Source organism: Falco cherrug, chromosome 3, assembly GCF_023634085.1.
Source record: "Falco cherrug isolate bFalChe1 chromosome 3, bFalChe1.pri, whole genome shotgun sequence".
Taxonomy (NCBI): Eukaryota; Metazoa; Chordata; class Aves; order Falconiformes; family Falconidae; genus Falco; species Falco cherrug.
Window position 1 is genome coordinate 4,348,676 of NC_073699.1, and position 24,729 is coordinate 4,373,404.

The following is a 24,729-nucleotide window of genomic DNA, read 5'->3' on the forward strand; positions in this document are numbered from 1 at the left end:
AAGAATGCAGATGGAAAAGTGGGGTTGTTCACTGGGGGTAGAGTATTATAAACATAACTTCTTTGTACCCAATGTTTGCCACAAGAAAGGTCAGGTGAGACATTTATGATCTGTCTTTTTTTCAGTGGAAAGCAATAAGCAGAGGCATACAGTGAGCTGACCCATCCTGAGGTACGCATTGGAAAAGGACAACTGATTTCTGTTCGTGCCCGTCTCTTTCCATTGACAGTATATAGAGCCTAGAGAAATATCTTGGTCTAGATACACTGGAATTTTAGATGGCTTAAGTTAGGGAAGATGAATTCTACTTTCTTGAGCTGATTAGCACCTTCTTAAGAATAGATTATACTAAAAATGCAGTGAAGGCAACGTCAGAGTTATCTAGCTGGCTCTGACAGCTAGGATTCATAAAATACACAACATAAGCCATGTTCTGCTAGGTTTTCCAAAAGTGAAGCTCCATCTACAGTGTACCTTTTTCTGTTGAAGCAAGAAAATTGAGAGTCAAGGACTGATCATTTTTTGGCTACATTATCAAAGGTGTAAAATTTAAACCCTTCTGAAATCGTATGATATTTCTTCTAGCATGACCACAAGAACAGAGATGTGAGGAGAAAATTCAAGCTTCTGTTTATCAAAAATGTGCCTTCTCCTTTGTGTTTGTCTCAAAACACCTGGAAGTATGTATTTCAGAAAAAAACCCAAAAAACTTATTTTTAATGAGTTGTTGTCACTAAAAATCACAGTTGCTGGCAGCTGCAAAGGAAATAATCATTATTGAAGCTACAGTCTGAATTTAAACTAGGAATTCAACTCAAGTATAGTGCCCCAGACAAAGCAAACCTCATCCTCCAACAGAGGGGATGAAATTCTGGGTCTGTGCCTAACACTTCTGAGCACCTGCAACTGTCACTGAAATCTGAATCTGTGTTTAAAACAAGTTCAATAGCTAGTGACACTAACTCAAAACACCTTGAGGCAATTAGCAGATGTCTGAGAGACTCAGAGGCATTGAGGCATTCATCACTGCATGGGGCCGTACAATAATGTGCAAGTATAGGATATTTTTAATCCCAAAACTGTATTGAAATCAGACTGTTCAGAGTAGTGCAAAACCCCATATAAAATCAAACCACATTTCTCATTACAAGTTTACATGTTTTCCTTTGTATATTAGAGGTGTAAATTTTAAGACAAGTGAAAATTGGACAGTTGTACAAAAATCACTAGACTCTTCATGAGAAAAATACCATGAAAAGGCTTATGCACAGGTTGAGACACAATAGAATTATGCACAGTAATTACATGACACAAGTTACTATACAGCTTTGATTCCTTCTGGACTTTCCTGTAGTTTACTTTTGTTCACTTACTAGAACCACAGCTGGCCAAGATCCTTTACACGGGGAAAAAAAAAATGAAATGGCCTTTCCATAGCTCATACAGAAGTGGCACTTCACAATTTCTATCATCTCTCAGTCTCCTGTGTAACATAATGCTGTCCTTAAATGAAATATTGGCTGCTTATTTTGGTACTGGTGGGATGATTATGGTGTTTTCTAGTTATTATTTACAGACTGTATAATTTTCCAAAAGTTTGATAGACTATCAGATTTTTATTTATTTTTTTTCTCCTGATGAAAAGTTTTAAATTTTCACATCAACCTACTTAAGAAACTAGCCTGAAAAATTTCTCTGGAATATAATTAGTGTTTGACTGGCTAAGCCAAGCAGTGTCTTCCCAGGTGCTCTGTGAAGGGTTTTCCAGTGGTTTTTTACAAAGTTCTTTGACCCCTCAGCTGTGTTAATGATTAAAATCACAGCTTGTGAAAGAGAAAATAAATCTATGTTTGTGGAAATACCTTCATAATAAAAAGGGAATACTATTCTGTTCTGTAGTATTACATACCCCAAATAAAAGTAAGGGAAATTCTGAACGTCTGACCTCTGGGAAATACTGTTGCATTTCACATGCTGATCTTGTCTCCAGCCAAAAATAAGTGAAGACAGTTCTGAACACACATTTTGAAAGCTTTCTTTGAAATAGTACATGCATGTCATACTTTTTTGCCCCCATAATATCAAAAAAAGCTGAAATTAATTTTGTCATTTCTCATTTGATTAATTCTTCATTGTTTAATCTGTTTAATATTACTCTGAATTTTCTTGTAACATCATCTTGTGTCTTGTGGAAAGTAAGTCTGCAAATGCAATTGCTGGGGTGTGCCCACATTTGCTGTAGTAGCTTGTGCAAAAAGACCCCATATTCATCTGTGAGCAGATACAATTTTCCAGAAGGTGCTGTCCGGAGTTCAGGCTGTTTTCTAACCTCTGCCTCTCTCGCCAAAGTACTGCACTGAGAGGGAAATTAATTTTATCAAGCACTGTTTTGAATCTGTACAATAGAAAGTATTTGTATATGAAAAGTAGAAGTATTTTATACAATAAAAAGTATATACAAAGTACTCCATTCTCTGCTGAACTGGCCTGGAATCAAGTGCATAATTTCCATTTTTAATTCTGATTTTTTCAGGTTTACATTTACATCTTTGGTTTAGATTTTAAGAGCTGTGATAATACGGTGATAAACTGAAGTTTCCAGCATTCATGTGATGTACTTCCATAATACTTAACCATTTAGCCAGAATGGCTGACTGAATGACCTGGATGTCCCATCTCACTGAAATTTCTCTGGAAAGTACAAAGTCTTATACTGTGATATCCCAGCTTGCCTCACTCTGCCCTCTCCCTGCTACTAAATTGTCCCTGAATGGAGCCAGCAAGCGAGAAGATGGACAAGTTTCCTGTTTTATTGCTTGATGAAAGAGGCAGTGTTCCTTCTTTAGTAAGAATGAAAGCAAAAGCTTATGAAAATAAATCAGACTTCTTTGTAACACTAAAGGCTACCTCAGCCCTGCAATATTGTTTCCTAGGAAGTCAAAGAATCCTGCATTCCGGGTTAATATAGAAAAAGGCATCTAATAAACCAGAGAGTTCTAACACATCATTTATATGGTGAAAGGTATGCTCAAGTGCTGCTTCTAGGTGGATAACTGAGGCATCTTCCATTTAATGCCAGACAAAAAAGATGTATTTCCATATTTAAGCTTATATATGGTTATGCAAGAGAAGTGGGAATAAAGAATACAAAAACCAATAGCAAATAATCTTATCTGGACATACGCATTACGTTTTGTTTTTTTGGGATTTTTCTGTACTGCGCCTATCTCAGCAGCCTATCTCATTAATAAAACTACCCTAAGCACCGTGGGGAGAAAGCATACTTCTACCTTGTTACATTTGATAATTCCAGCTCTGACAGCAGAAACTCCATAGACCACATGAACTCAATATTTCCACTACCCAGTCTAACTTCCTTATCTATTTATTGTAACTTCCATTTACAGTAAAGCAACAAACAGATCCTTCACCCCCAACTAAATAAAGTCACCACAGCACACAATCAGCACAAAAAGGACCCACATCTGTTGTATGTTAAATAAGTTAAGAGGTTATGAACAGAGATCATATTGAAAACGCTACAAATCTCTAGCTGTTTTGCTAATGCCACATTGTAAGGATCACATCCAACATAAGAGATTCTGTGACAGATGCAACATCTCTCTGAAATATAGTTGTGGATACAAAAGGTTTCTTCTGAGCATGGTGCCCAGTGGAGTGGCACCCTTTGGTCTCTCCCATATTTGTATCAAATATACCAAGTTGTGGAGGACAAGACATCAAAGCAGAAAAAAGAGGCCTGGCAGCATTAAGCAGAAGTGAATTGTGTTAACCCAGTCAACATGCAAAAAAAATTTACAGACCTTTATTTTTTGCCTTTGATTCTTTAGTGTTTTCAGCAGCTCATCTTGGACCAAGAGACCCACTTATCCTCTTATTCTACACCCAAAGCAACTTCCTCATACTGAGATAATGGAGTTTTTTCTGTGCAAAACCATTCTGTAAATATAGAAATGAGTAGCTGTCCTTTTCCCAAGGGACCTTCTACGAAAAGACAAGTGTGATGCACACAGCACATCAGGAGTCAGAATGAGTTTTAGCTGTGAGGAATGTTGTGGGATTCTTTTTTTTTTTTTTTTTTTTTCATTTTGTGAGGTGCACAACTTTCCTGAATATTAATGTAAAACTCATCAGAAATCATCCCTGCTGAACACAGCAGAAACTGCTATAATTTGAGGGGAGGGACTTTTAATCAGTGATGTTCCACTGAGGAAGGATAAAGCTAGCATTCAATTAAGCATGTTGGAACATTTTCCTAGCAAATATTGATAAACTTGCATATAGTAATTTTTCATATAAGCACAAAACAACAATTCTAGGGAAGAATAAATTGATGACATTATGCTAAAAAACCCCAACGATCACAAACCAAAGCAAAACACCAAGGAAGAAGTGGGAGGGAAATGGAAGCATGTGAAATAAGCTTGAATTAGGTTCTCCAGCTGTTTTAATTTAGATCTATATATAACCCATGTATATATGGGTTGAAATAGAACAAAACATAAATTTTAAATCTCTTCGTGCTCAAACAGAAAGTTATACAAAGGACAGGTGAGCATCTCTGGTGCCAACTTCAACATGGAGCATTTGATTCACACCGGCTGCATAACTTACAGGACCTGTTTTTGATGGCAAGCTGACTTTGCAAAAACAGCCAATGTCATGTGTCTCTCATTATCACTGAGAGCAAGTACCAATGCCATCCATATATTTTGTATCAGTCCTTGTGCTGGCAAAGCAAAGTGATGACACATCGGGCCAGACTTGAGTGCTCTTCTACTATGACACTTTCTCCCTTTTCTGTTTGTACAACTACTCTCTGTACTCTTAAGACTGATTCTTTCTTGTAGCTTCTGGGAACAAGAGTTCTCACTGGAAGACATTTAGTTTCACATCAGTAAGAAGCCGCCAAAGGTGACCTACAAGATGTATGGTTCACTTCCCTTGTGTGGGTGCTCACATTGGCTGAAGGAGTGGATGCCAAGTGGGGAGAAGTATCTCAGTATGAACCCATTCTAGCTGAGACACGATGGAAAGCAAAGGGATTGTATGTGGGCTATAGGGAACGTAAGCTCTAGCAATCCTGCCATTGCAATCAGGAGCACTAAGGAGAAGGGTGAGGAGACCTCTGAGTGGTGGAAAGGGACTGGGTAGCTCGGCTGTAGTATTGTCGTTGCTGCAGCAAAAACCAGTCACAAGGAGAGAGGAGGAGGAGAAGATAGCAGCAATGGATGGCAGGAATAGAAGCTGGTCCTAGCAAGATGCAGAAGATTCCCAGTTTTCTCAGGTGAGGTTGATCTACACAAATATGTAGAATGAGTGATCTAGTGCACAAATGACAAATTATGGTTGACACACTTGAGTTTCTGATATACTGATTTAACAGTATATGTCAACATCTCATTCCACTGAAAAGCCAAGGTGTAGACTACTCTTCAGAACAGGCACAATGCAGAGGGTCTATCTGACTTAATGCAGATGTTTGTAGTGTCGGCGTTTACAAACAAACAAATCACCCCAGGCGCCCTGGTCAGCATAACTAATCATGGGTACTGGACAGTCGATCTTCTTCTAATGCAGATGCTGGTATTTGGTCAGATAAATCATGCTTTTACCTCCATCAGCTCCACTGATAAGACCTGTGCCAGCACAGGGACCCCATGACATCTCAAATGGAGAGATCTGTGCAACGGACACCTAAAGTTAGGTAAAAGGAATCTCAGCCCTCCTGGCTTTTGTGTGCATCACAAGACAACTCACCCTTTCGCCATCCAGAAGCAGGTGCACTCTGAAGTTCATTGATTCATTAAGAATGATCTCTTCATTTCTGTACAAAATCTGAAATATCCTGCTGTAAACGTTGTTTTCATGAACGTAGGCTGAGCAAAGGCTGGAATCACCTGCACAAAACACAGACAGACTCCTGGTGTGATTGTTGCAGGGAGATTATTATTTCTCCTACATTTTCCCTTCAGGATTATCTAGGCCAGTTGTATTAGCACTTGTAATTAAACACTTGCTTTCTCAATAATCAATGGCAATGGAGCAGATTGTTACTGTTGGGTGCAGATTCCTGAACATGGTATTTAAAGAAAATAAATGTTAAACTGTAGGCAGGCTGGATTTCAAAACAAGAATAGCTAACCCTGTGACAGCATTTGGCCTATTATCTTTCTTTCTATTGAAAGCTAAACATCAAATGTCTTCTAGGGAGGTTTGCTACCCAGCACCATGAGAACTGTGGTTCACCGTTTACCTGTAACATATCATCTTTTATCTGCAATGGGCATCTTTCAGAAGAGGGAGTTTTCTTGTCACCTCTGGTGCTCCCTGAATTTACTACGTGGGAGGGGGGACAATAGCCAGTAACAGATCTCAAATGTAGAGCCTGGAATTGCAGAGGCATCTTAAGTTAAAATACAGAAAAAGGCAAAAGTAGCCATTTTTTTAAGATGTCAAAAGTCCTGTGTAATCCTTCAGGCCCTTGATTCATGTGAGAGCTGCCAATTTGGCTGATACACTTGGGATTAATCTGAGCAATTCAAGAACCAAAACCCTAAGCTTCTCCACATTGAATTCAGACAGTCAATAGCTTCATCTGTGCCCTGATGTGTCACATCATCACAAATGAACTTCACATAAATTGAGGTGGGATTTGTCCTTCTTTAGTTTTAGGTGCCTCCAGTGTATGTATTTTGTTTTGGTTACAATGGAGCCTATGGAATTTAAGACATCATTCATCTGACCAAAAAAAAAAAAAAAAAAAAAAAAAGTGCATGCTTTAGATTGAGGCAATTTTTTCCTTGAAGTTCCCTTACTAACTCTTCTTTCACTAGCAGAAAAACAGTGTGACCTGCTTAGCTGTACAAACCCACATTGGAGGCAACAATATTTACTACATTGTTCCAGAGGAGCCTGCAATGACTGTGACTATTTAATGAACAACTGGACACCACAGTTAGGCACTTGAAAGCTTTGTCTTGGCTGTTAAACAGAATCCCCTGTTAATTCTAGTTCCATAGCCTCTCAACAATAACTACTTGCAAAATTTACTCAGAGCTAGTTTGGTCCCTTTCCAGCATTCAGGGCAGTAGGAATCTGAGCTTTTGTCTGTTAGCAAGTGGTATCTTGGAACTCTCCTGGCAAGGGGTACTTAAAAAAGGTCTACCACTCTCAGTCCTTCAAAGAGAGATAAATCTGTGATCATCATCAGGAAGACAGAAGGCCCATGCTACTTATAAAAAATAGTTTTCCAGAAGGTTCTTCTGGGAATTTTGGCCTTTGCAGAATTGTTTTGAGTTCGTGAGCTGTGGTAAGATAAAAGTCCGGGTCCAAAAGTCTTAAAGACTACTGGTTTGTCAAGAGTTTCAAATCAGGACAGGTCCATTCTGCTGTGCTAAAGCTACCACTTTTCAGTGCAAGAATCATACATAATTTGCAATCAGAAGTCTGTGAGTCAAGACTGACAGAGGACTAAAGTTTTCCCAAGATAAAGTTTGGTTACGGAGAAAAAAATAAAAGAAGATAAAAGTCTTAAACAAACAAAAAAACCGAAACAACAACAACAAAAAAACCCAACAACCAATCAAACAAACAAAAAAACCCCAAAAAACCCCAAACAACTAAAGGCCCCGGTAGACAAGTGAATGGAGTTTTGTCATTATAATGATTACTTTTTGTGGTGCCAGTCTGCTGGAACTGGAATAGTGCAGACAAAGAATTAACTTCTCAAAAAATAAAATCCAAAACCCAAAATAAAAATCAAAATCTTATGGGGCAGGGGGAAGAGCTGATTAAATACCGATAAGACTTGAGCTAATTAATTAACAGGACCATAGTTTAGTCATCCAGATTACATTCAAATCATTTTCCTAATACTGACTTTTACCAAGCACACCTAGGAACAGCCTAAGTGTTCACCCTGCTATTGTCTTCCCATCACATATTCTGCACAATAGTCATGCATATGTCCACGCAGCCTAGATAAATACAGATTTATTTCCTTGTGCTACACCAGTTAGACTAGAATGTTTCAGCCTGATTAGCTCTTCAAAAGCACGCAGTCATATTTATTTTAATTTAAACCTCATCATATTAGAGACACTGCAAAAATCATATTAGAGGTATAATGCATTCTTATTCCTAGCTGGCAGACAAAAGAAGTTTTATGTTATTTGATTTGGATATTGATATACTGGTACTCTTCTAGAATGGAAAGTTTAATGTCATTTTCTTTTCAAACACACTCCTGTGCAGACCACTCCTCATGCGTAATTGCTTTAGGAGCTAGATTTGCAAGGTGGCATAAAAAGTCATTTCTCTTGTTGGAAAGGTCAAAATCAAAGACATGCTACAATGCTTAGGGTTGTCTCAAATCAGTGTGAGTGAATATGATACTACAGGGCCAAAACCTGCTCAGTTTCAAGCAGAAAGAACTACCTTTGCAGAGATCTGGCAGAGAACTACAGTAGATCAGTGACTGACGTCTCCAAAACACAACCTATCCCCTTCTATTTCGATGGCCACAACCTACTTCTCTCTTAAAGTATAACATAAGGCAGGAGTTTTCTCAGAGGAGCACTTGGCAGCATGAAGATGTCTTAGTAATACTGACAGCAATGCAGGCATTCTGCTCTTAAAGCAAAGGGGAATGACAACATCTCCACAGATACTGCCCTTTGGGCAGTAGCACTCACTGATAAGTTCCGTGCTTTAAGGTACAGACAGGGACCACACTGTATGACTGTACTCGAGCTTCTTGCAGTAACAAGAAGTGGTATGTGCACCAAAGGTACTCTTCCTTAGTTTATTCTGTGAAAACACCATCATCCTGGTAACTTTAGCAAACTTCCCTTTGTTCCTGGGATAGTCAGGTTGGCATTTCCCACAGCTGACACTGTTCAGAGAGGGTTGCTGGCAGGAGACATAGCAGATGTACCCCCATGTTCACACAAGGACCTATGTCCTTTGGCACAAAGAACAGGATGGTGTGAAAAAGAAGCTTGAAACTATTGGCTTTCCCAAATCTCTTTCTAGCCTAACCTGTTACGCAAACAGCTCTGAGCTATGCCTGCACTGCTCAGCAGTCACCTGCAGTCCAAGGAAGACAGACATAGTGGCTGGAAACTGCTGGAAACTCTCACTCCCTGGTGAGAGCTGGAGCTAAGACTCTATTGACCTGAATTTAGCTCTTTATTCCACAGTTTCAAAGGCTTGAGCTTCGGTGAACTCAACAAGGTAATTTTGTGGTAATGAGCTTTTGCTCGGTAAATTTCCGTGTTAGGAGATTTATCTGTGACTTTTGCACTGTTCCTTAAGCTAGAAGGAATCCTATTTTCCTGTCTCTTTTTCCTAAATGGCTATTTCATTTACTGCTTATCTTCTTTGGGTTGAATAGGTCTTCAAATTAGCTGGAAAGTGAAAGAGCTCTCAGGACTGTAAGAACCATTGCAAGCATGAACAGGGCAGTTGGGCTTCACAACCATTCATTTAAGAGAATGAGAAAAGCTTGTTGACGCATCTCACCACTACCCCTAGCAGTCCCTTTTGCAGATCATTGAGTAATTAAAAAAAAAAAAAAAAAAAAAAAGGCTCTTTGCAGTTCTGCATGCTTTCACGCACGTAGCATAGGCTACCTGTACAGATCGATCAGAATATCATGTCCTGCTTTCCCACTGTCTCCATATCCAATTTACCAAGTTGCCCTAGATACACCCCAGTCTGCTTAATCTTCCTATTTGGATTTTCTATAGATGGAGATTTCTAAATGTTATTTCAGCATATCATACAGAAATCATTCATCTCTTTAAAAGAATCAGAGAGACATTTTGCTGTTTAGATCCTGGAGGGCCCTGAGAACATCTGTCCAGATAATCTTACAAGGAACAAACTAATGGAGAGGTGACCTGTAAAAAAAATTGTTACTTACCTTCAGCCTAGTTTAGTGAGAATAGAAACTATACTGTTCTGACAACCACTGCCAGTAGAAAGGCACTGGGGGGTGGGGGTGCAGGGAGCGCAGAGGATGTCGGTGGCAGATATGCAAAAGCCCCTAAAGAATGCAACGGAACCGAACCGAACAGGCGAACAGGTTTGCATGATGCCTGAGAGCATACAATGATGGGATAGGAAAGTAGAAAGAAGGAAGCAATGGGTAAGAAAATCTGGTTTAACATCTTCAAGAAAAAGCACTAGAACCTGCAGGACACCACCAGAAACCATACAGAGATGTGACATCTGGTCAAACTCACTTAACCATAGCTTTGATGTCGGTAGTACGTACAATTTGATAAAGTTGATATTGAAATAAAATTTGATTGACTTATGTGCTACCATATTTCTGTTTTGAAGGAGTGTCATGTTCCAGAATAGCTTGCCCTATATTTAAAGTGCCCAATGGTACATCAACTGAAGTATTGCCTGGCAAGACTGGCAGCATCTCTCAGCTGGTGCAAAGCTATGACAGGGATATAAGTTCTCCTAATTTTCAAATGTTCTCATTTGTTTTAGCAGCACCCTCACATCACTTCTGTTCATGTGAGGAAAAGAGGACATTTCTAGGGAAAAATAATCAAAAATGTTGATGATATTCTGCAAGTCAGAACTGTTTCCCCGACCTTGCTTAGATCCTAATACACATACCAGATTGATTAGCACTCCTTTCAAAATCCACGAGCTAATTATCCCAATTGCCCTCTCCAGATATCCCACTTTCTTAATTTTTCAACTATGAGCTTTTATAGCACCCTTCCTCTGCTTTCACCATGCCTAAACTATCTCCTATTTTCCCTTTAAAACTGCTTTATTTGAACCATCCTTTACTTAGGTTTGTTGGTTTGGGTTTTTGTTTGTTTGGTGTTTTTTTTTAACCTCCATAAAAATGGTTTGAGAAGTTTCATAGTTGTTCTGCGTCAATAACTTTTCTATGGAGAAAACAATGAACTCACCTTGGCAGAATCAACTGACAATGACGTGCATATCTCAACCTCTGATTTCTGTCAAGGAGAGACTTTGAAATGGCAGTATCTTAGCGTAGCTGAGACTTGATGATGAATGATTTCCCCAGAGCCACCTAAGTCATATGAACTCTTACTGTTTGCAAAGTAAGAGGACTGGCCAATTTTTATGCCCTCTGCAATCTTTTTGGAGTGTAAGTGTTCAGCATGCTCCACCCTCAACAGCTAGATTCTTTCCATAGTTACATTTTTGATTGATCTTCCTCCTGGTGTCTACAACTGCCAAAGAAAACTGGAATAAATGTTAACCAACCATCCTTTTCAAGGATGGCAGGCATCCCTGTTTGAGACCCAGATTTGTTCAAGAGTATCAGTATAATCTGACCTTTGATAAATGCTGGAGGTCTGTTCACATTTATTTTTTCAGGGCCTTAAAAAATGTAAATGCCTAATCACATAGCCCCTAAATCAGATTTCTTGCATAAGGTAATGTTCCTATGATAGGAGGGTACCTTCAAAGTCATGAATGAAAGGCAGTATGTTTTAGAGAGTTTTTGAAGAAAAAACAACAGTCAGAAAGGAAGAGGTTCTCAGTTGCGGTACTCCTTTGCATTACTCAGTTGCAGAGACCATGCACAGCTACCGTGATCATCATTACAGCCCTTCGCATTACTTTTTAACTCTGCTTCCAACAGGTAGCAGAAGCATGAAGAAAGCCTTGGAATTAGGTCCTTGGTTTATTTTAAAATTAACCATCTTGCTGAGAACAACATTAAACAATGTTAGATTTCCCTACACTACCAGGAGCATGAGACCTAAATGAAATGTAAAAATCTGAGTTCTCCGGAAGAAACACGTTATAACCTTCTTCACAGCAAATTCTCTCCTATACAACCTTTCTGTTAAACTTGTAGGACTTGACTACAGCTTTGCCAAGAATTACAAGGGAAAAGATCATATTTATACCCCCTCTGTTACCTCTGCTTTTACCAGACTTCAGCTTCTGGGTTTGACAAAGAAAGAGCAAGGACAGGATTTATACTGACTCTCTCCTTTACTCAGTACCCCAGAGAAGTAAGATTAACTACTACATTTTCAAAATAAGGAAGGAGGAAACATGACAACTCAGACCTGACACCCTGCTGCCGGAGAGATTACATCGCTTCCTATCCCCCACGCAAGGCAGAGAACTAAGTCAGTCATAGTTTTTTATTCTAAATATAAAATTACAACTCCAGGGAATACGGCCTTTTAGACAGATTACTTCAGGTTTACATCCTGCTTTCTCCAGAATTATCTCTCTATGGTGTATTGAGTATTGTGTGAGCTCTAAAATGGACAGGGCATGATTATACAGTCAGAAAAAAATCCATACGGAAAACAGATCTACCGTCAGATCTAGCCTCTTTAATGTCTTTACAACTATAGTACTGGAAACAAGATAATTATTCAATTGCTGGCAACTTCTTGAATTTCTCTTGCTGTCTGAAAAAAGCAGTGTTATGCTGCTGTTCAGATAAATAGAAAAGCAGGGTTCTGCTAAGTTTTGCTTTAATGAAAAAGATGCTCTTTAATAACGTGGGGAAATCACGATAAATGCAGTTGTAAACAGAGCTTTACTCTAAAATATTTCTTTACGAACAAAAGTGCACGCTGAAAACTTTTATTTCAGATTAATTCAGAACCACAAGAAGCATATCATACTTGGGTTCCCACATAAGAAAATCTCAGAGACATATACCTTTAAACGAAGATGAGTCCTTTCTCCCAGGTCACTCGTGCACAGACAGATGAAGGGCATTGCAATGCACTTACTTGGGAAAGAGCTGTGAGCGTTTTGAAACCTTCCTACCCACAAACCTTATGTTACTACCCACGCAGACACGTTGTGTCAGTGGTTCGTGTGATCTTTCCTAATCTACTTCAGCGGAAAGTCAGCTGTTGGTAAATCACAGCAGAAGGCAGTTTCAACTGCCCTGAAGCAAACTGTAAGTAATCACATAGTCTATTAACACAGGTGAACAGAGAGGGTAATAATATATGGGTATAGACAGCATTGCCCTTAAAAATCTCAGTCTGGACTAGCTGTAGCCCACCTACGTGTAATCTGAGTGATCTCTACAGCACACATCATCCTGGTTGGTCCTGTCATAAACATAACCCAAACATTTCTAGCAGATGACTCCCTCCCTCACCCATAGAGACACACACTTTGGCTGTCCCATGTCTCTGGTCAGCATCTCTCTTCCAGCATCTGAAACTCCTACAAGCCTCATATGGAAAGTTGGTTCTTGTTCAGAGTCCCTACAAAATAGGTATGGATTTTCTAATTTCTAAGTTTCCTTGTCATCCAATTTAATCTACTGTTGCCAAAATTCTTAAACACTTGCAGGTCATACTAATTTTGCCATTTTCTAGAGAAAATTAAGACATGTGGGCATTCCTTGAATGAACAGTATGCCATCTTGCTAGAATCTAAGGACTGTACTGCAAAATATAACCAAAGGAGACCATAAAACCTTGTGCAAATAGCCCTGTTTATCTAGCTTGCTTTTTTTCCTTTACCATCTGTTGGAGCCATATGCCTTCTTAAATGAGAGCTAATTATAGGTCTCTACCACAACTAATCAAATAGTGATAACTGTTGCAAACTTCAGCTGGAAATTTCGTTTCTCCGATACAAAAATTCCCCCCAAACCAGACACTGAGTTGGTTGCCTCTCTCTGGTTTTCTGGACTTGGGTACACAGCAGTTACAGCTGACACACACATCTATGTTAATATACGGGGGAAACGCGTAACAAGCTGGAGAAATAATAAGAGCCAAAGTACAGTTACCGCCAAGTACACCAGGAGGGGTGACTTTGGGACAGAAAGTGACTGTGTCACAAATATCCACTGACATGCACTGTAGTAAAGCTCTTGATGTTTTGAGTTTTCCTTCACTGCCCCTGTGCTATTGTACTGAGTGAAAGAGCAAAGAAACAACCCTGTCACAAAATTATTTGGTTTTTAGCACTGAAGAACTGGAGCAAAGAAGGATCCAATACTAAAATTAAATTTTGGAATAGAGATTCCAGCCCATTTAGAGAACAATAAATCTCATAATGAGCTCAAAAAAAAAGACAAGATTTCACTTTCATGCCCAATGGGCATTTGCATAAATGTCCATTTGTATAAATGTCAATTTACACCATTCAGGCAAATGTTTTATAACTGCCTCCAGTGTCAATGTCACTCTGCATTGCTGTGTAATGTGAAAGGACTAAAGGATAAAAATTAATCCAGTCCTAAATATGTCAAATGAAGAGTTGAAGTGCCTTTTAAAAATCCCAAACACTAAAAAGCTCTTTTGGCATTGCAAGACTGGCAATTTCAGACTGTCATGCTGACCTTCCAGGAAGTTTAAAACTGTTCTGGCAGACATTAGGATTTAAATTAAAAAAAAAAAAAAAAAAAAAAAGAAAATGGAACTAGTATGCTTTAAATTAATTCATTCCAGCCATCGGGGCAGGTAGTTGTTTCCCATTATAACCACCACAACCTCTTTGTGTAAGTGAGTGGTGCACATAGAAGAAAAAGAACACTTCCAGGATTTCATTTCAGCTAGTCTTTTCCTCTTTCCTTGGTAAGCTTACCAAAGGGAAGATTTCTTTCCACTTTTCTCACTGCGGCTCACATGATGTTTTGACAGCTGGACCACCACAAATGTTTAAAGATCCAGGTATGCAAGAGTTGCAATACATATAAAAGAAGTGAATCTATGTGCTTTACACATACTTCAATCATTGATAAGACATTAGGACCCACCTGTTATACCCTCAGTGCCGCACAGCGTATCTGGTGTCATCTTATCAACACAACAGCAACTGATTCAGAAAAGTCCTGAGCTAAAAACACAGACTTTAAGTCAAACTGGAAATTAAAGGTTTCCCAGACGGAACTGTAACACTTTCAAGTCCTCTGATCAACGGTATGGATTGGGAACTCAATGCTCTCCTAATGTATTATTGCAATGCCTGCTGTGTTCAAGAAGGTGATGGATAGAGGTTGTACATTTACCAAACTTTTATCTTCAGCATTATGGCCAGTTGCACTTTACTCAGAGGGTAAATTACTGTCAATTTCATGACAGTCTAATTAAAAATCTGATATATCTAATTTTCCAGAGGTAAGAGGTAGTCCCTAAGATCACAATGTCAAAAAGAAAGCCTGAGGATTCAGAGTGAAGGACCTCAGACACCCACTGGCAGAAGTCACTACTGCTGGTTAGTGTTTCTGAAAAGCCAGGCAAGTTATCTAGGTATTTAAGTACAGGTTTCTGAATCCCACTCTGGATTATGGGAGTAAACACACAAAAAAGGCTTCAAGGTCCGACATTTTTTTTTTCCTTTTTGTGTACAATACCAGTCAGGAGGTTTTTCATATCCTTTCTATGATCAATTCTCAGAGTTAAATTAGATACAAGAGATCTGATTCCTCAGCCACAGCTGCTGCAGCTGAAGAACTTTCATTCTACAGGCTGCAGATTCAATTTCTAGTGTGATATTCAAGGTGCATTTGTCACATCCATATTCACAAGGTGATCCCCTCTGCATTATTTCTTCCTCCACATTGAAGTGGAGCTATACAGACCCCTTCTCATTCAGGAAAGACTTGATCCTAGTGCCCAGGTGGTCTGTGACTCTGACCACTAGATCTGGTATTTGTATACAGTGGGCAGAAGGGTAGAAAGACATACACCTCCCTACCTGCCCACAAAATGGATGGAAGAAGTCACTGAGTTCCCAGGGCAAGATAATGAGCTATAAATCAGATGTTCCTCTTCTGACCCCGATTCTTCCCACAAATTACTATACAATCTTTATTCTGGAGACATTTAACATATACAGTACTGGTTTCTCAAGAAGAAGAAACAAACCAGCCTCCACGATGGCAGTCATCGTGAGGGAGGCTGGCAGAATCAGACCACAGGTGAGTTACATCAGGGCCTCATATTTTCAACACAGGTGTCACCACAACCCTTGAAGCAGACGGGTAGCAAGGTAGCACTTAGATACTCAAGCAAAACTATACAAAGGCAATTTTGTCTGCTTATTAAAGAGGCTAAAGGAATAAATTTTTCACCTAAATACTAGCACACATGCACACAACAAGAAATTGCATTTCCATTTGCTGAAAAAATTTCCGTTAAAAATAAACCAAATATCATTATAAAGTAACCTCCAAATAAGCAAACTACACTGCTAATCTGTCATAGGAACTGTTTCCATACAAGCCATAAGCTTAATTGAAACCCAAAATGTTCTTCTCTGTTTTGTATCTTTTAAACATTCCTTTGAACAGATATTTCAAAACTTCCCATCCAGCTGAGACGCAAGATAGCTCGTTTCCTAGGTCAGCCAGCTCTTGTCTGATTAGTGCTTTAATTGCTGAACTATCTATACAGCTCAGCACAAAAACGCAATAGAATTATTTTTTCTTATTCATTTCCTTCTCCAATTAGATTCCATCAACCTCTGCCACCGTGTCGCTAAATATTTTTTTTTTTGCTTTTTAATTATGCACATTATCTCAATTGAAAACCTGTAGCTTCATCTGGATCACACATGCACATAAATCAGCAAGAGACCAATCAGACTTTGTCAATGCATGTCAGGCACTAGCCATTTGGCTTTCTGTCTGCGATTTCATTAAACTGCATTAATGTTCTCTCTGTGATGTGCCAAGAGTATCATTAGCTGTTCTCTTTCTTTGGGCTGTTTTCTGGTAAGGCTGTTCAATGCCTTCAGTCTGAGTTAAGGGTCATTCAAGAAAAGGATCTGTTAACACTTTCTGAACAGTCTGTCTTTCTATTTGCATACATATTACGGGCCTGCAGTAAGCTCTTCAATGGACTAAGCAATATAAGACAAAGTGTCCTGAATCTAATCCTACCTAACTTCCTCAGCAAAATCCAGCTAAGATTTTGAAACTGAAATGGGCCAAACCTCATCCATCAAAAAAATCTCATACAAATTCCCCTATAATCAAAATTTTAAGTGCCTTTACCTCTCCAATACAAATAAAGGTGATAAAAAAGTCTTATTAGCATCACATTGTAGCAAGTACACTTGCAAAGAGTTATGGCAGGTTGTTCAAGATAACTGTGAAAATCAATGGCAAAGCTGGAAATGAACTCACATCTAGTGTGAAGAAAATCCTGTACTTACTGCCTAACAGACATACATACACACTGCCGTTGTATTTGACATCACGTTGTAGGGGTGTGTGGCCTCACTAACACTATTTAGACAGCACTTGAATCTGGATTCCTGTCCTATCACTGTCTTCTGGAGAGACATTAGGCAAATCATGAGGCATGTCTGTGCCTCAGTTTCCTACATCATAACTTCTCCTTCCCTTTGTCTCTCATTTAACCAAACTGCTGCTGCCCTTTTGAACGCGGGATTTTATTACAATACTTACCCCACAGCTCTTAGCTGTTACATCTAACTTGGCTAAGAAATACCGCTGAACCTGGGATACAAGTCTTTAATGGCTTCCACAATAGGCAAACTCTGCAGATATTTCCCTAGATATTTTTCTGCCTAGTGACAATCATATTCACAAGCTTTTCTTAAGATTTAATAAAATCTTGGCTCTTTTTCTTAACTCTCTAAACTTATCCATCAACATTCTTAATAATTTTGGAAGTAACAATCCCAAGTGTAGTACATGGAGACAAATACACCTCCCTGACATAAGCTGACAATATTCAGGACACACAGAATCATAGAATTGTTTAGGTATGATTTGCAAGATTTGAGTTGAAATCCATGGGGTCATTTCCTGGAGGTATAACTTTTTACAAAGTTCGCAGAGGATGACAGGTCAGGACTGTGTTGCAGCTGATTACAGTTCCCTTCCTAGCTTTTAAACTCTTTTCTCATAGAATAATAAAATGAGTAACATATACGCAAGTGACATTACTTTGAAACAACGCATCATTTCTGCTGCTATATTTGAACTAAGAGAAGGAATACATAAGTGCATTTTTCCTCGGGATCTTGATGGTAGGGAAGTCTAAGAAAAGAACAAATATTGGAGATCCCAGCTAGCAAATATTGCACTGGAGTAACCAGAAAATTACCTACAAAGTAGTGTAACAAGACTCAAAACTAGTAGAAACAAAGTCCCTTCTCTTGTCAATACTTTAAAAAAAAAATGCTGGAAACCAAGGAGATGCCATTTTCCATTACCCAGGGAACTGTGATTTAGGCTGAAGTTGTTCTACAGATATTAAGGAGGAGAAAAAAATTATACTGCATTTTGCATAAGGCTTTTCCACACACCCATGTCCTTGTAAGAATGGCTGTCCTTGAAAACGAAAGCTATGGGAAATCATATAAGATCCCATGGATATGAATCATGGGGAAAAGACCAAGAGTTAGCTTGTTCTTATTTAAAATTAATAGAGGAAATTTAAAGACTTGATGGGAACTTTTCAGGCAGGCAAAAAAGAATGAAAAACTGTGCAGAAATTGGAAAGCATCCAAAACAGGCTTGGCAAGAACCTTTGGCAGAAATAGTAGAAAACCTTCATAAATTATAAGGAGAATAAAAAAAAAAAAAGCGGAAAAGAAGATTATAGGTTTTCTCAGGACTAAATCATCACTATTGTATAACAAACGCCTTACTGTATAAGCTATTCAAAATTCCCTGGTTTTTGAGGAAAGATATGGAATACTGTACTGGACATCTAGTTGCTTCCTTAGTGTTCCACAAACAAATGAGTTTCCTGAAGGATCCATATGCTGCCATCAGTTCACTTTACTTTTTACATGCCTATTGAGGTATCTGGATGTTCTTATGCATCTTTATCCACTGTTACCAAATTCAACAGTATCTGCTGTCAGTGCGTTTCAGAGACTCATTGTCTTGAAAAAAATTCCTTTGATAATAGTTAAGTTTGTGCCATTTCAGCATCCTGGATACTCCTTTGTCCACTTTCTGACTGAAAGATTGAAGTCAGAGGTCAGATGTTGTTTATAGGAGAGGTGTAGACAATAACTCATGAGTTGAAGAAGCTTAGCAGCTGGAGACATTCAGAACTGCAGAGTTTATCCCTACAGCGTAACAACCACTTCCATGTAGTAGTTAATATTTAGCTGTTATAGACTTTCTGCACAGACACTTTAGAAATTACATCTGCTATTCAGTAGTTTTCTATCACTTTGCTCTTTCCGCGTTACTACTTTTATTTGTTTCTGTGCACTGAAGCCAGGTACTTTCCCCTTGCACTACCTACCATATGTCTACTTTATATTTTAAATCACACTTCTATCTGGGCAGCTAGGCTTGAGCAGGTAAACAGCAGCAGAGGCTCAACGTGCCAATCAGAAATAACAGATGCAACTTTTTGCAGATAGCTCTTCAAGAAATCTCCATCACATTTCTTCTCTACCAATTTGTGAGCCAACCTTGTAACAATGGTCACAACTGGAATGATCTTATCTTTGGAATGCAACCATGGGAGTTATTGTGAAACCTCCTAACAAAACAAGCTTGAAATAGAAGACATGCACAGTCAGAGAGGTGTTTAACCAATGTTTTATGAAGAGTTTGTGCTTCTACCTTATTTATTACAAAAATTAAAAAGAGTTGAGGAAGACAAAATTAAACCACGACACAAATGCTAATGCTGATCCAATGAGGCCTCAGCACTGAACTTGAAACTAGAAACTGTCCCAGGTTTATCAGACACTGTCTCTGTGGTACTATGTAAATGACATGTGACTGGATTAAAATCCTGTCTCCATATTCCTAAAGCTGGATCATAAAAATGTACCTCCTCACCCAATACTCTTCTATACCCAAATGGGGGCAGAGAATTCTGGTATTCTGTATTCTGGTTCTCTGAAGCATTATGCAGCCACCAGACCTTTCTGAAGCCAGAGGTTGTTAGAAGCTCAGGACTTTTGGAAAAGTGTTCAGTTTGGCATACTAGCACCAAAATAAAACAATTACTGCAGCTGAAGCTCTGCAGAGGATGAAAGCAAGAAGGTTCTTTGCAGGACTGCATCCTGCAGAAACTGAATCTAAATCAGCCAGAATTAGGGCTGAGTAGCTGACTGAATCTTAATTTCTACAAACAAATGAATAATTTAAAGCACACTAACATCAACACCTGGTAAATGTTTCTTTAATATCTTGTTGCCATTTTCTTAATTTCTGCATTTCTGTGCCTGAAATTACTCAAATTCAACCAGTTTTCCTTCATACTTTTAACATGGACTTTGATGCCTTTTTAAGAAAATACTCTGACAGGAAAAGAAATAAAAGTGCACCATCTTCAAGCAAAATTTCATCTGAAGCTGGGTCAGCACCTCTGAAGAGAGCTCATGTGGCACAGCAGCCCTTTCTTCAGTGCAGCTGTGCTTTCCCTGCTTGAGAACATTGTTGAATCATTTATGATGGGGTCATTTCTGGGAACTCTCTCAAAATATATGAAAAAGAGATGGTTTTCAACTCAGACCTGCAGGCTTTAGAGAAATCCCTTCTGGAGTGGTTTTGTTTCTTTTCTGCTACAGCCTACTAAGATGTTTTGTAAGGTTGAACTCTTCCAAGCTGAAGATGACTTCAGCAGCAGTTCCATACTAACAGCCACTTAGTACTTAGATGGTCACAAAACTTGCAACAACATGGAGTCCCTGATCATCTGGTGAAAAAAGAGGCACTTGGATCAACTCATCCAGTCACACCTATTACACATCCTTTAGCTTTTCGCTTATTTCATTCCATCTCCTGGTCTTTTGAATCAGGGATAGTGCTGAAGTCCCCTTGGCCTACATTGAACTGTGTTTGGAGAGATGGGAATGGTATCAAAATTAGGTGCCTTCAATGGGATGTTTGGGTTCAAGAAAAATAACCTTTTCAGCGGACTATAAAGTATGTGAGCCCTATGACTAATCTCCATGGAGGCATTGCTCCTTCTTGAATTCATCTAGGGAAATAGGCCAGAATTTGAAAATTCTTTAGTTGTACAAAAGCACCACCAACATACTGTTTACCCTTCCCCTACTGCAGTGGGTTTGCAGGCCAAGGTTTTGCTAGCAGGGGCCTACAGGGTGGCTTCTGTGAGAAGATGCCAGAAGCTTCCCCTATGTTTGACAGAGTCAATGCCAGCCTGCAGGATGGACCCGAGACTGCCCAAGACTGAGCTAATCAGCAACTGTGGTAGTGCCTCAGGGAAAACCTATTTAAGAAGGGGAAAAAAATAAAAAATCTGTGCCAGCACTAGAGAGGAGGGAAGCTGTGTGGGAGCCGCGGCCCTGCAGCCCCCGGGCAGCGCCGGAGGGGCCGGAGCCGCTCCCGGCCCGGAGCAGAGATTCCCCCCCAGCCCGCGGCGCCCCCGGCCCGCGGAGCCCCCGGGGGAGCAGCTCCCCCCCCGCAGCCCGGGCAGGGCCCCCCCCGGGGCAGCGGGTGCCCGCAGGGGGCTGTGACCCGCGGGCAGCGGCGCCGGGGCAGCTCCGGGCAGGGCCTGTGGCCCCGCGGGGAGGAGCCCGGGCTGGGGCCGGGCTGGGGCAGGGCCTGTGCCCCCGGGGGCGGGGGGGCTGGGGCCGGCTGGGCCGGGGGGGCTGCGCCCGCGGGGGGGACACGCTGCGGCAGGGGGGGAAGGGCTGCGGCGGGGGGAAGGGCTCCCGCTGGAGCAGGGCAGGGAGGGCTGTCTCCCGCGGGAGGGACCCCGGGCTGGGCAGGGCAGGGGGTGAGGAGCCCCCCCTGAGGGGCAGGAGCGGCGGGGGCAGCGTGTGAGGGACTGGCCCAGCCCGGCCGCGGCCCTGCGCCGCTGCGGGGAGGGGGAGAAAACTGGTAATAAAGGGAAGCCCAGGAATAAGGGAGGGGTGGGGCGAAGGTGTGTTTTTTTTTCTGATTGGAATGTTAATAAACTAATTTTCCCCTGGTCGAATCTGTTTTGCCCATGACAGTAATTGCTTAGTGACCTCCCTGTCCTTATCTCGACCCACAAACCTTTTGTTATGTTCCACACACACACACACCCCCGTTTCAGGAGGGGAGTCACAGAGCAGTATTGGTTAGCACCACCCATTCAGCCAGGGTCAAATCACAACACCCAGAAATGGATCAACCACTTGAATCGAGAAGTATAAGTGAACACAATAAAACTTCTGTGCAGGAATAGGCTGGCTACATCAGCTGTCTGCATTCCCCCTTTTCCCCAGACCTAAAGGCTTAAAGAACAAGGAGCAGTTGTTATCCTTTTTATCCATTATTATATTCTACATCACAACTCAGACAATGAAGCACGCATTTGTTCGACGGCGATCACACTATATGAAGCAGAAGTACCTCTTCCCATACTTCCCCAGGTTTGTATTCTCCATCTTGTTTTGCTGTGTGAGTACAGTCATCAGGCTTTTGTTTCCAATCACCAGGCAAGCAACCTCACCAACACAAGCAAGCACTAAATTCAGTTCAACTCACTCGTGTTTTCATTAATTGGCTGACTAAGGTGAAATGTATCCCCTAAGACCACCCGCTTTCTGCAAGTGAACACTATGTCAGGGAACACTCTCTCTTCTGAAGATGCTCGTCACTAACGAGCCTCAGATTCCTTCCTTGCATAAGCCAATTTCCCATGTCACATAGCAATTATGTAAATGAAGGTGAAATTCCAGATAACTTCTATTGGTTCCTCTCAGCTCAAGATTAAGATGATGAAAAACATTAAGTAACTTTCATTTCAGTCTGAGGAAAGAGCTGGCTACCCAAATGAAAAAATAATTTTTTTAAAAGTACACTTTTAAATGGGCTTTCCTCTTTATCCCGAAAGGACAAAAATAAGTGGATGAAACTCCACCTCCAGATTATATTGTTCAAAGAGGTTACTTCACTGTTACAGTCACTCTATTTCCTGTTGCAGCTAGCTGTTGCCAAAACCAGACACTGTGCAATGTAAACAGTGAGCAACGTTCTGGATTAAATCTATTTGATATGACATGAAAGCCTTCAAAGCGTTTGAACAGCTTAGAGGCAATCCATCACACGAACATTTTTATGGCCTTCACCACATCTTCACAGTGTGAGTTCTTCCACCTTCTTCTTTACTCCTCACGATGCTGACTGTAGATGCTATTCTTGCCCCTTTTACAAGTGGGAACCTGAAGCAGAGGACTTGAACCTGTCTCCTCAGGAGTATCCAACATCAGCCAATGTAAATTAGGCCTTTGAAGGACTTTGAAGATCTGTATCTAAGTGTCTTGCCTAACATTGGAGAGAAACCCTGTTGGAGAGTAGGAAACTGAAGCCAGATCTCACAGTTCAGTGACAGTCTTGACTCGCTGTTCTCTAACTCTTTCTGATATTGTAGACACTTCTATTACTGGAAATAAAAAGATGCAACCATTTCCAGTTGAATTTGCTTTCATTAAAACCTAAAACCCGATTTAAAAAAAAAAAAAAAAAAACAAAAAACAAAAAACCCCTCAAACCCAGTCTTCCTACTATAATCCACAAACAAGAGAAATTAATTACAGAAGCCACTTTTACTTCCTGTGTGCAACACTAATACGAAAGCACACAGTAATTCCTTGGATCCTGTCAAAGGTCCTTTGTAGTCTCTTCTAACCTAAATCTTGAGACTGAGCTCTGATAAGTGTATGTTCAATCAAACATTTTTATGTCTAGTAACACATAGATCCTTATTATGTTACTTGTACAAGAGATTTTTCATCTCCCACAAATATACCTACTTTATTAGTGGTTGAATGGAGTTACTACACTGCTTCCCACTACTTCAAAGGGAGGGAAATAAACTTTGATATTTCTGAGTAGGTCACATAGCAAAAGCTCAAATCCTAACTTCCACATACCTCTTAGAAGAAAGCCTACTGATTGAGCTTCCCCAGTTCCACATCATACCAGTACTACCACTCAGTTGTACCCACTAGCCTTGAATGAAATTTTTAGCATGGGATCTGTCATGTCTCATTTTAGTCACAGACAAGGCAGGCAACTAATCTAAGTTGGTTTTGTGTGTGTGCGTGTGTTATGATTAGTGGAGAGAAATCAAGACCTAATAGGAAAAAAATCACTGTAAGCTAAAATTCATCCTTCAGATACATGGAATGAAGTCCTTCCAGTGTTACGTATGAAGAAAACTTGCACTATAATCTTAGACGCTCAATTTGACTCTAAGACTACTCAAGTCTGTAATTTTTGTTAAGATTGTGTGAGAAACTCCCTTTCCTCCTCCTGAGATTGTGAGTTGAAGTCCAATGCCAAGACCAGCAGACAGGAATACAAGAGATGATTCAATCCTATCGGGGTATGGTAGAAACTGTAGACATGCAAAACTCAAATCAAAAGCAAAGTACTACTCACTTTTGTAAATGGTTTCTAGGTGAAGTATAAGAGGATAGATCACAGATGGAAAGACATAAATAGACAAACCCAGGAAATTATGAGATTATATTAGTCACCATGATTGGAAGTACTCTCAGCACAACAGTAAACTGGACTTGCCTTCACCTTCACCAATGCACCATTACAGTTGAAAACCTCATACTATTCAGTGGAACGAGAGGACTTTGGGAAGAGTTGCATTTAAAAACCTTACTCAGTACTTTCCATTATTTCCATGGATAAAACTTGACCTCCAGTTGTACTGGTTTCCATCTCCTGATAAGGCCTGCAGACACACAACAGTTTTGGTCTACATCAGTGCAGGGCTTTAGTTGGGTTTTTGGAGTGAC

General features: G+C 40.1%; 1 protein-coding gene across 1 annotated transcript in view; it reads right to left on the reverse strand.

Moving 5' to 3' along the window:
* The window catches only part of FAM135B (family with sequence similarity 135 member B), a 231,043-nt gene that overhangs the window by 86,060 nt on the left and 120,254 nt on the right, over positions 1-24,729 (reverse strand). Inside the window, exon 5 of the mRNA XM_055705977.1 lies at positions 5,782-5,921. Within this exon, the coding sequence (XP_055561952.1) occupies positions 5,782-5,921 (140 nt within the window). The remainder of the gene's footprint in view (positions 1-5,781; positions 5,922-24,729) is intronic.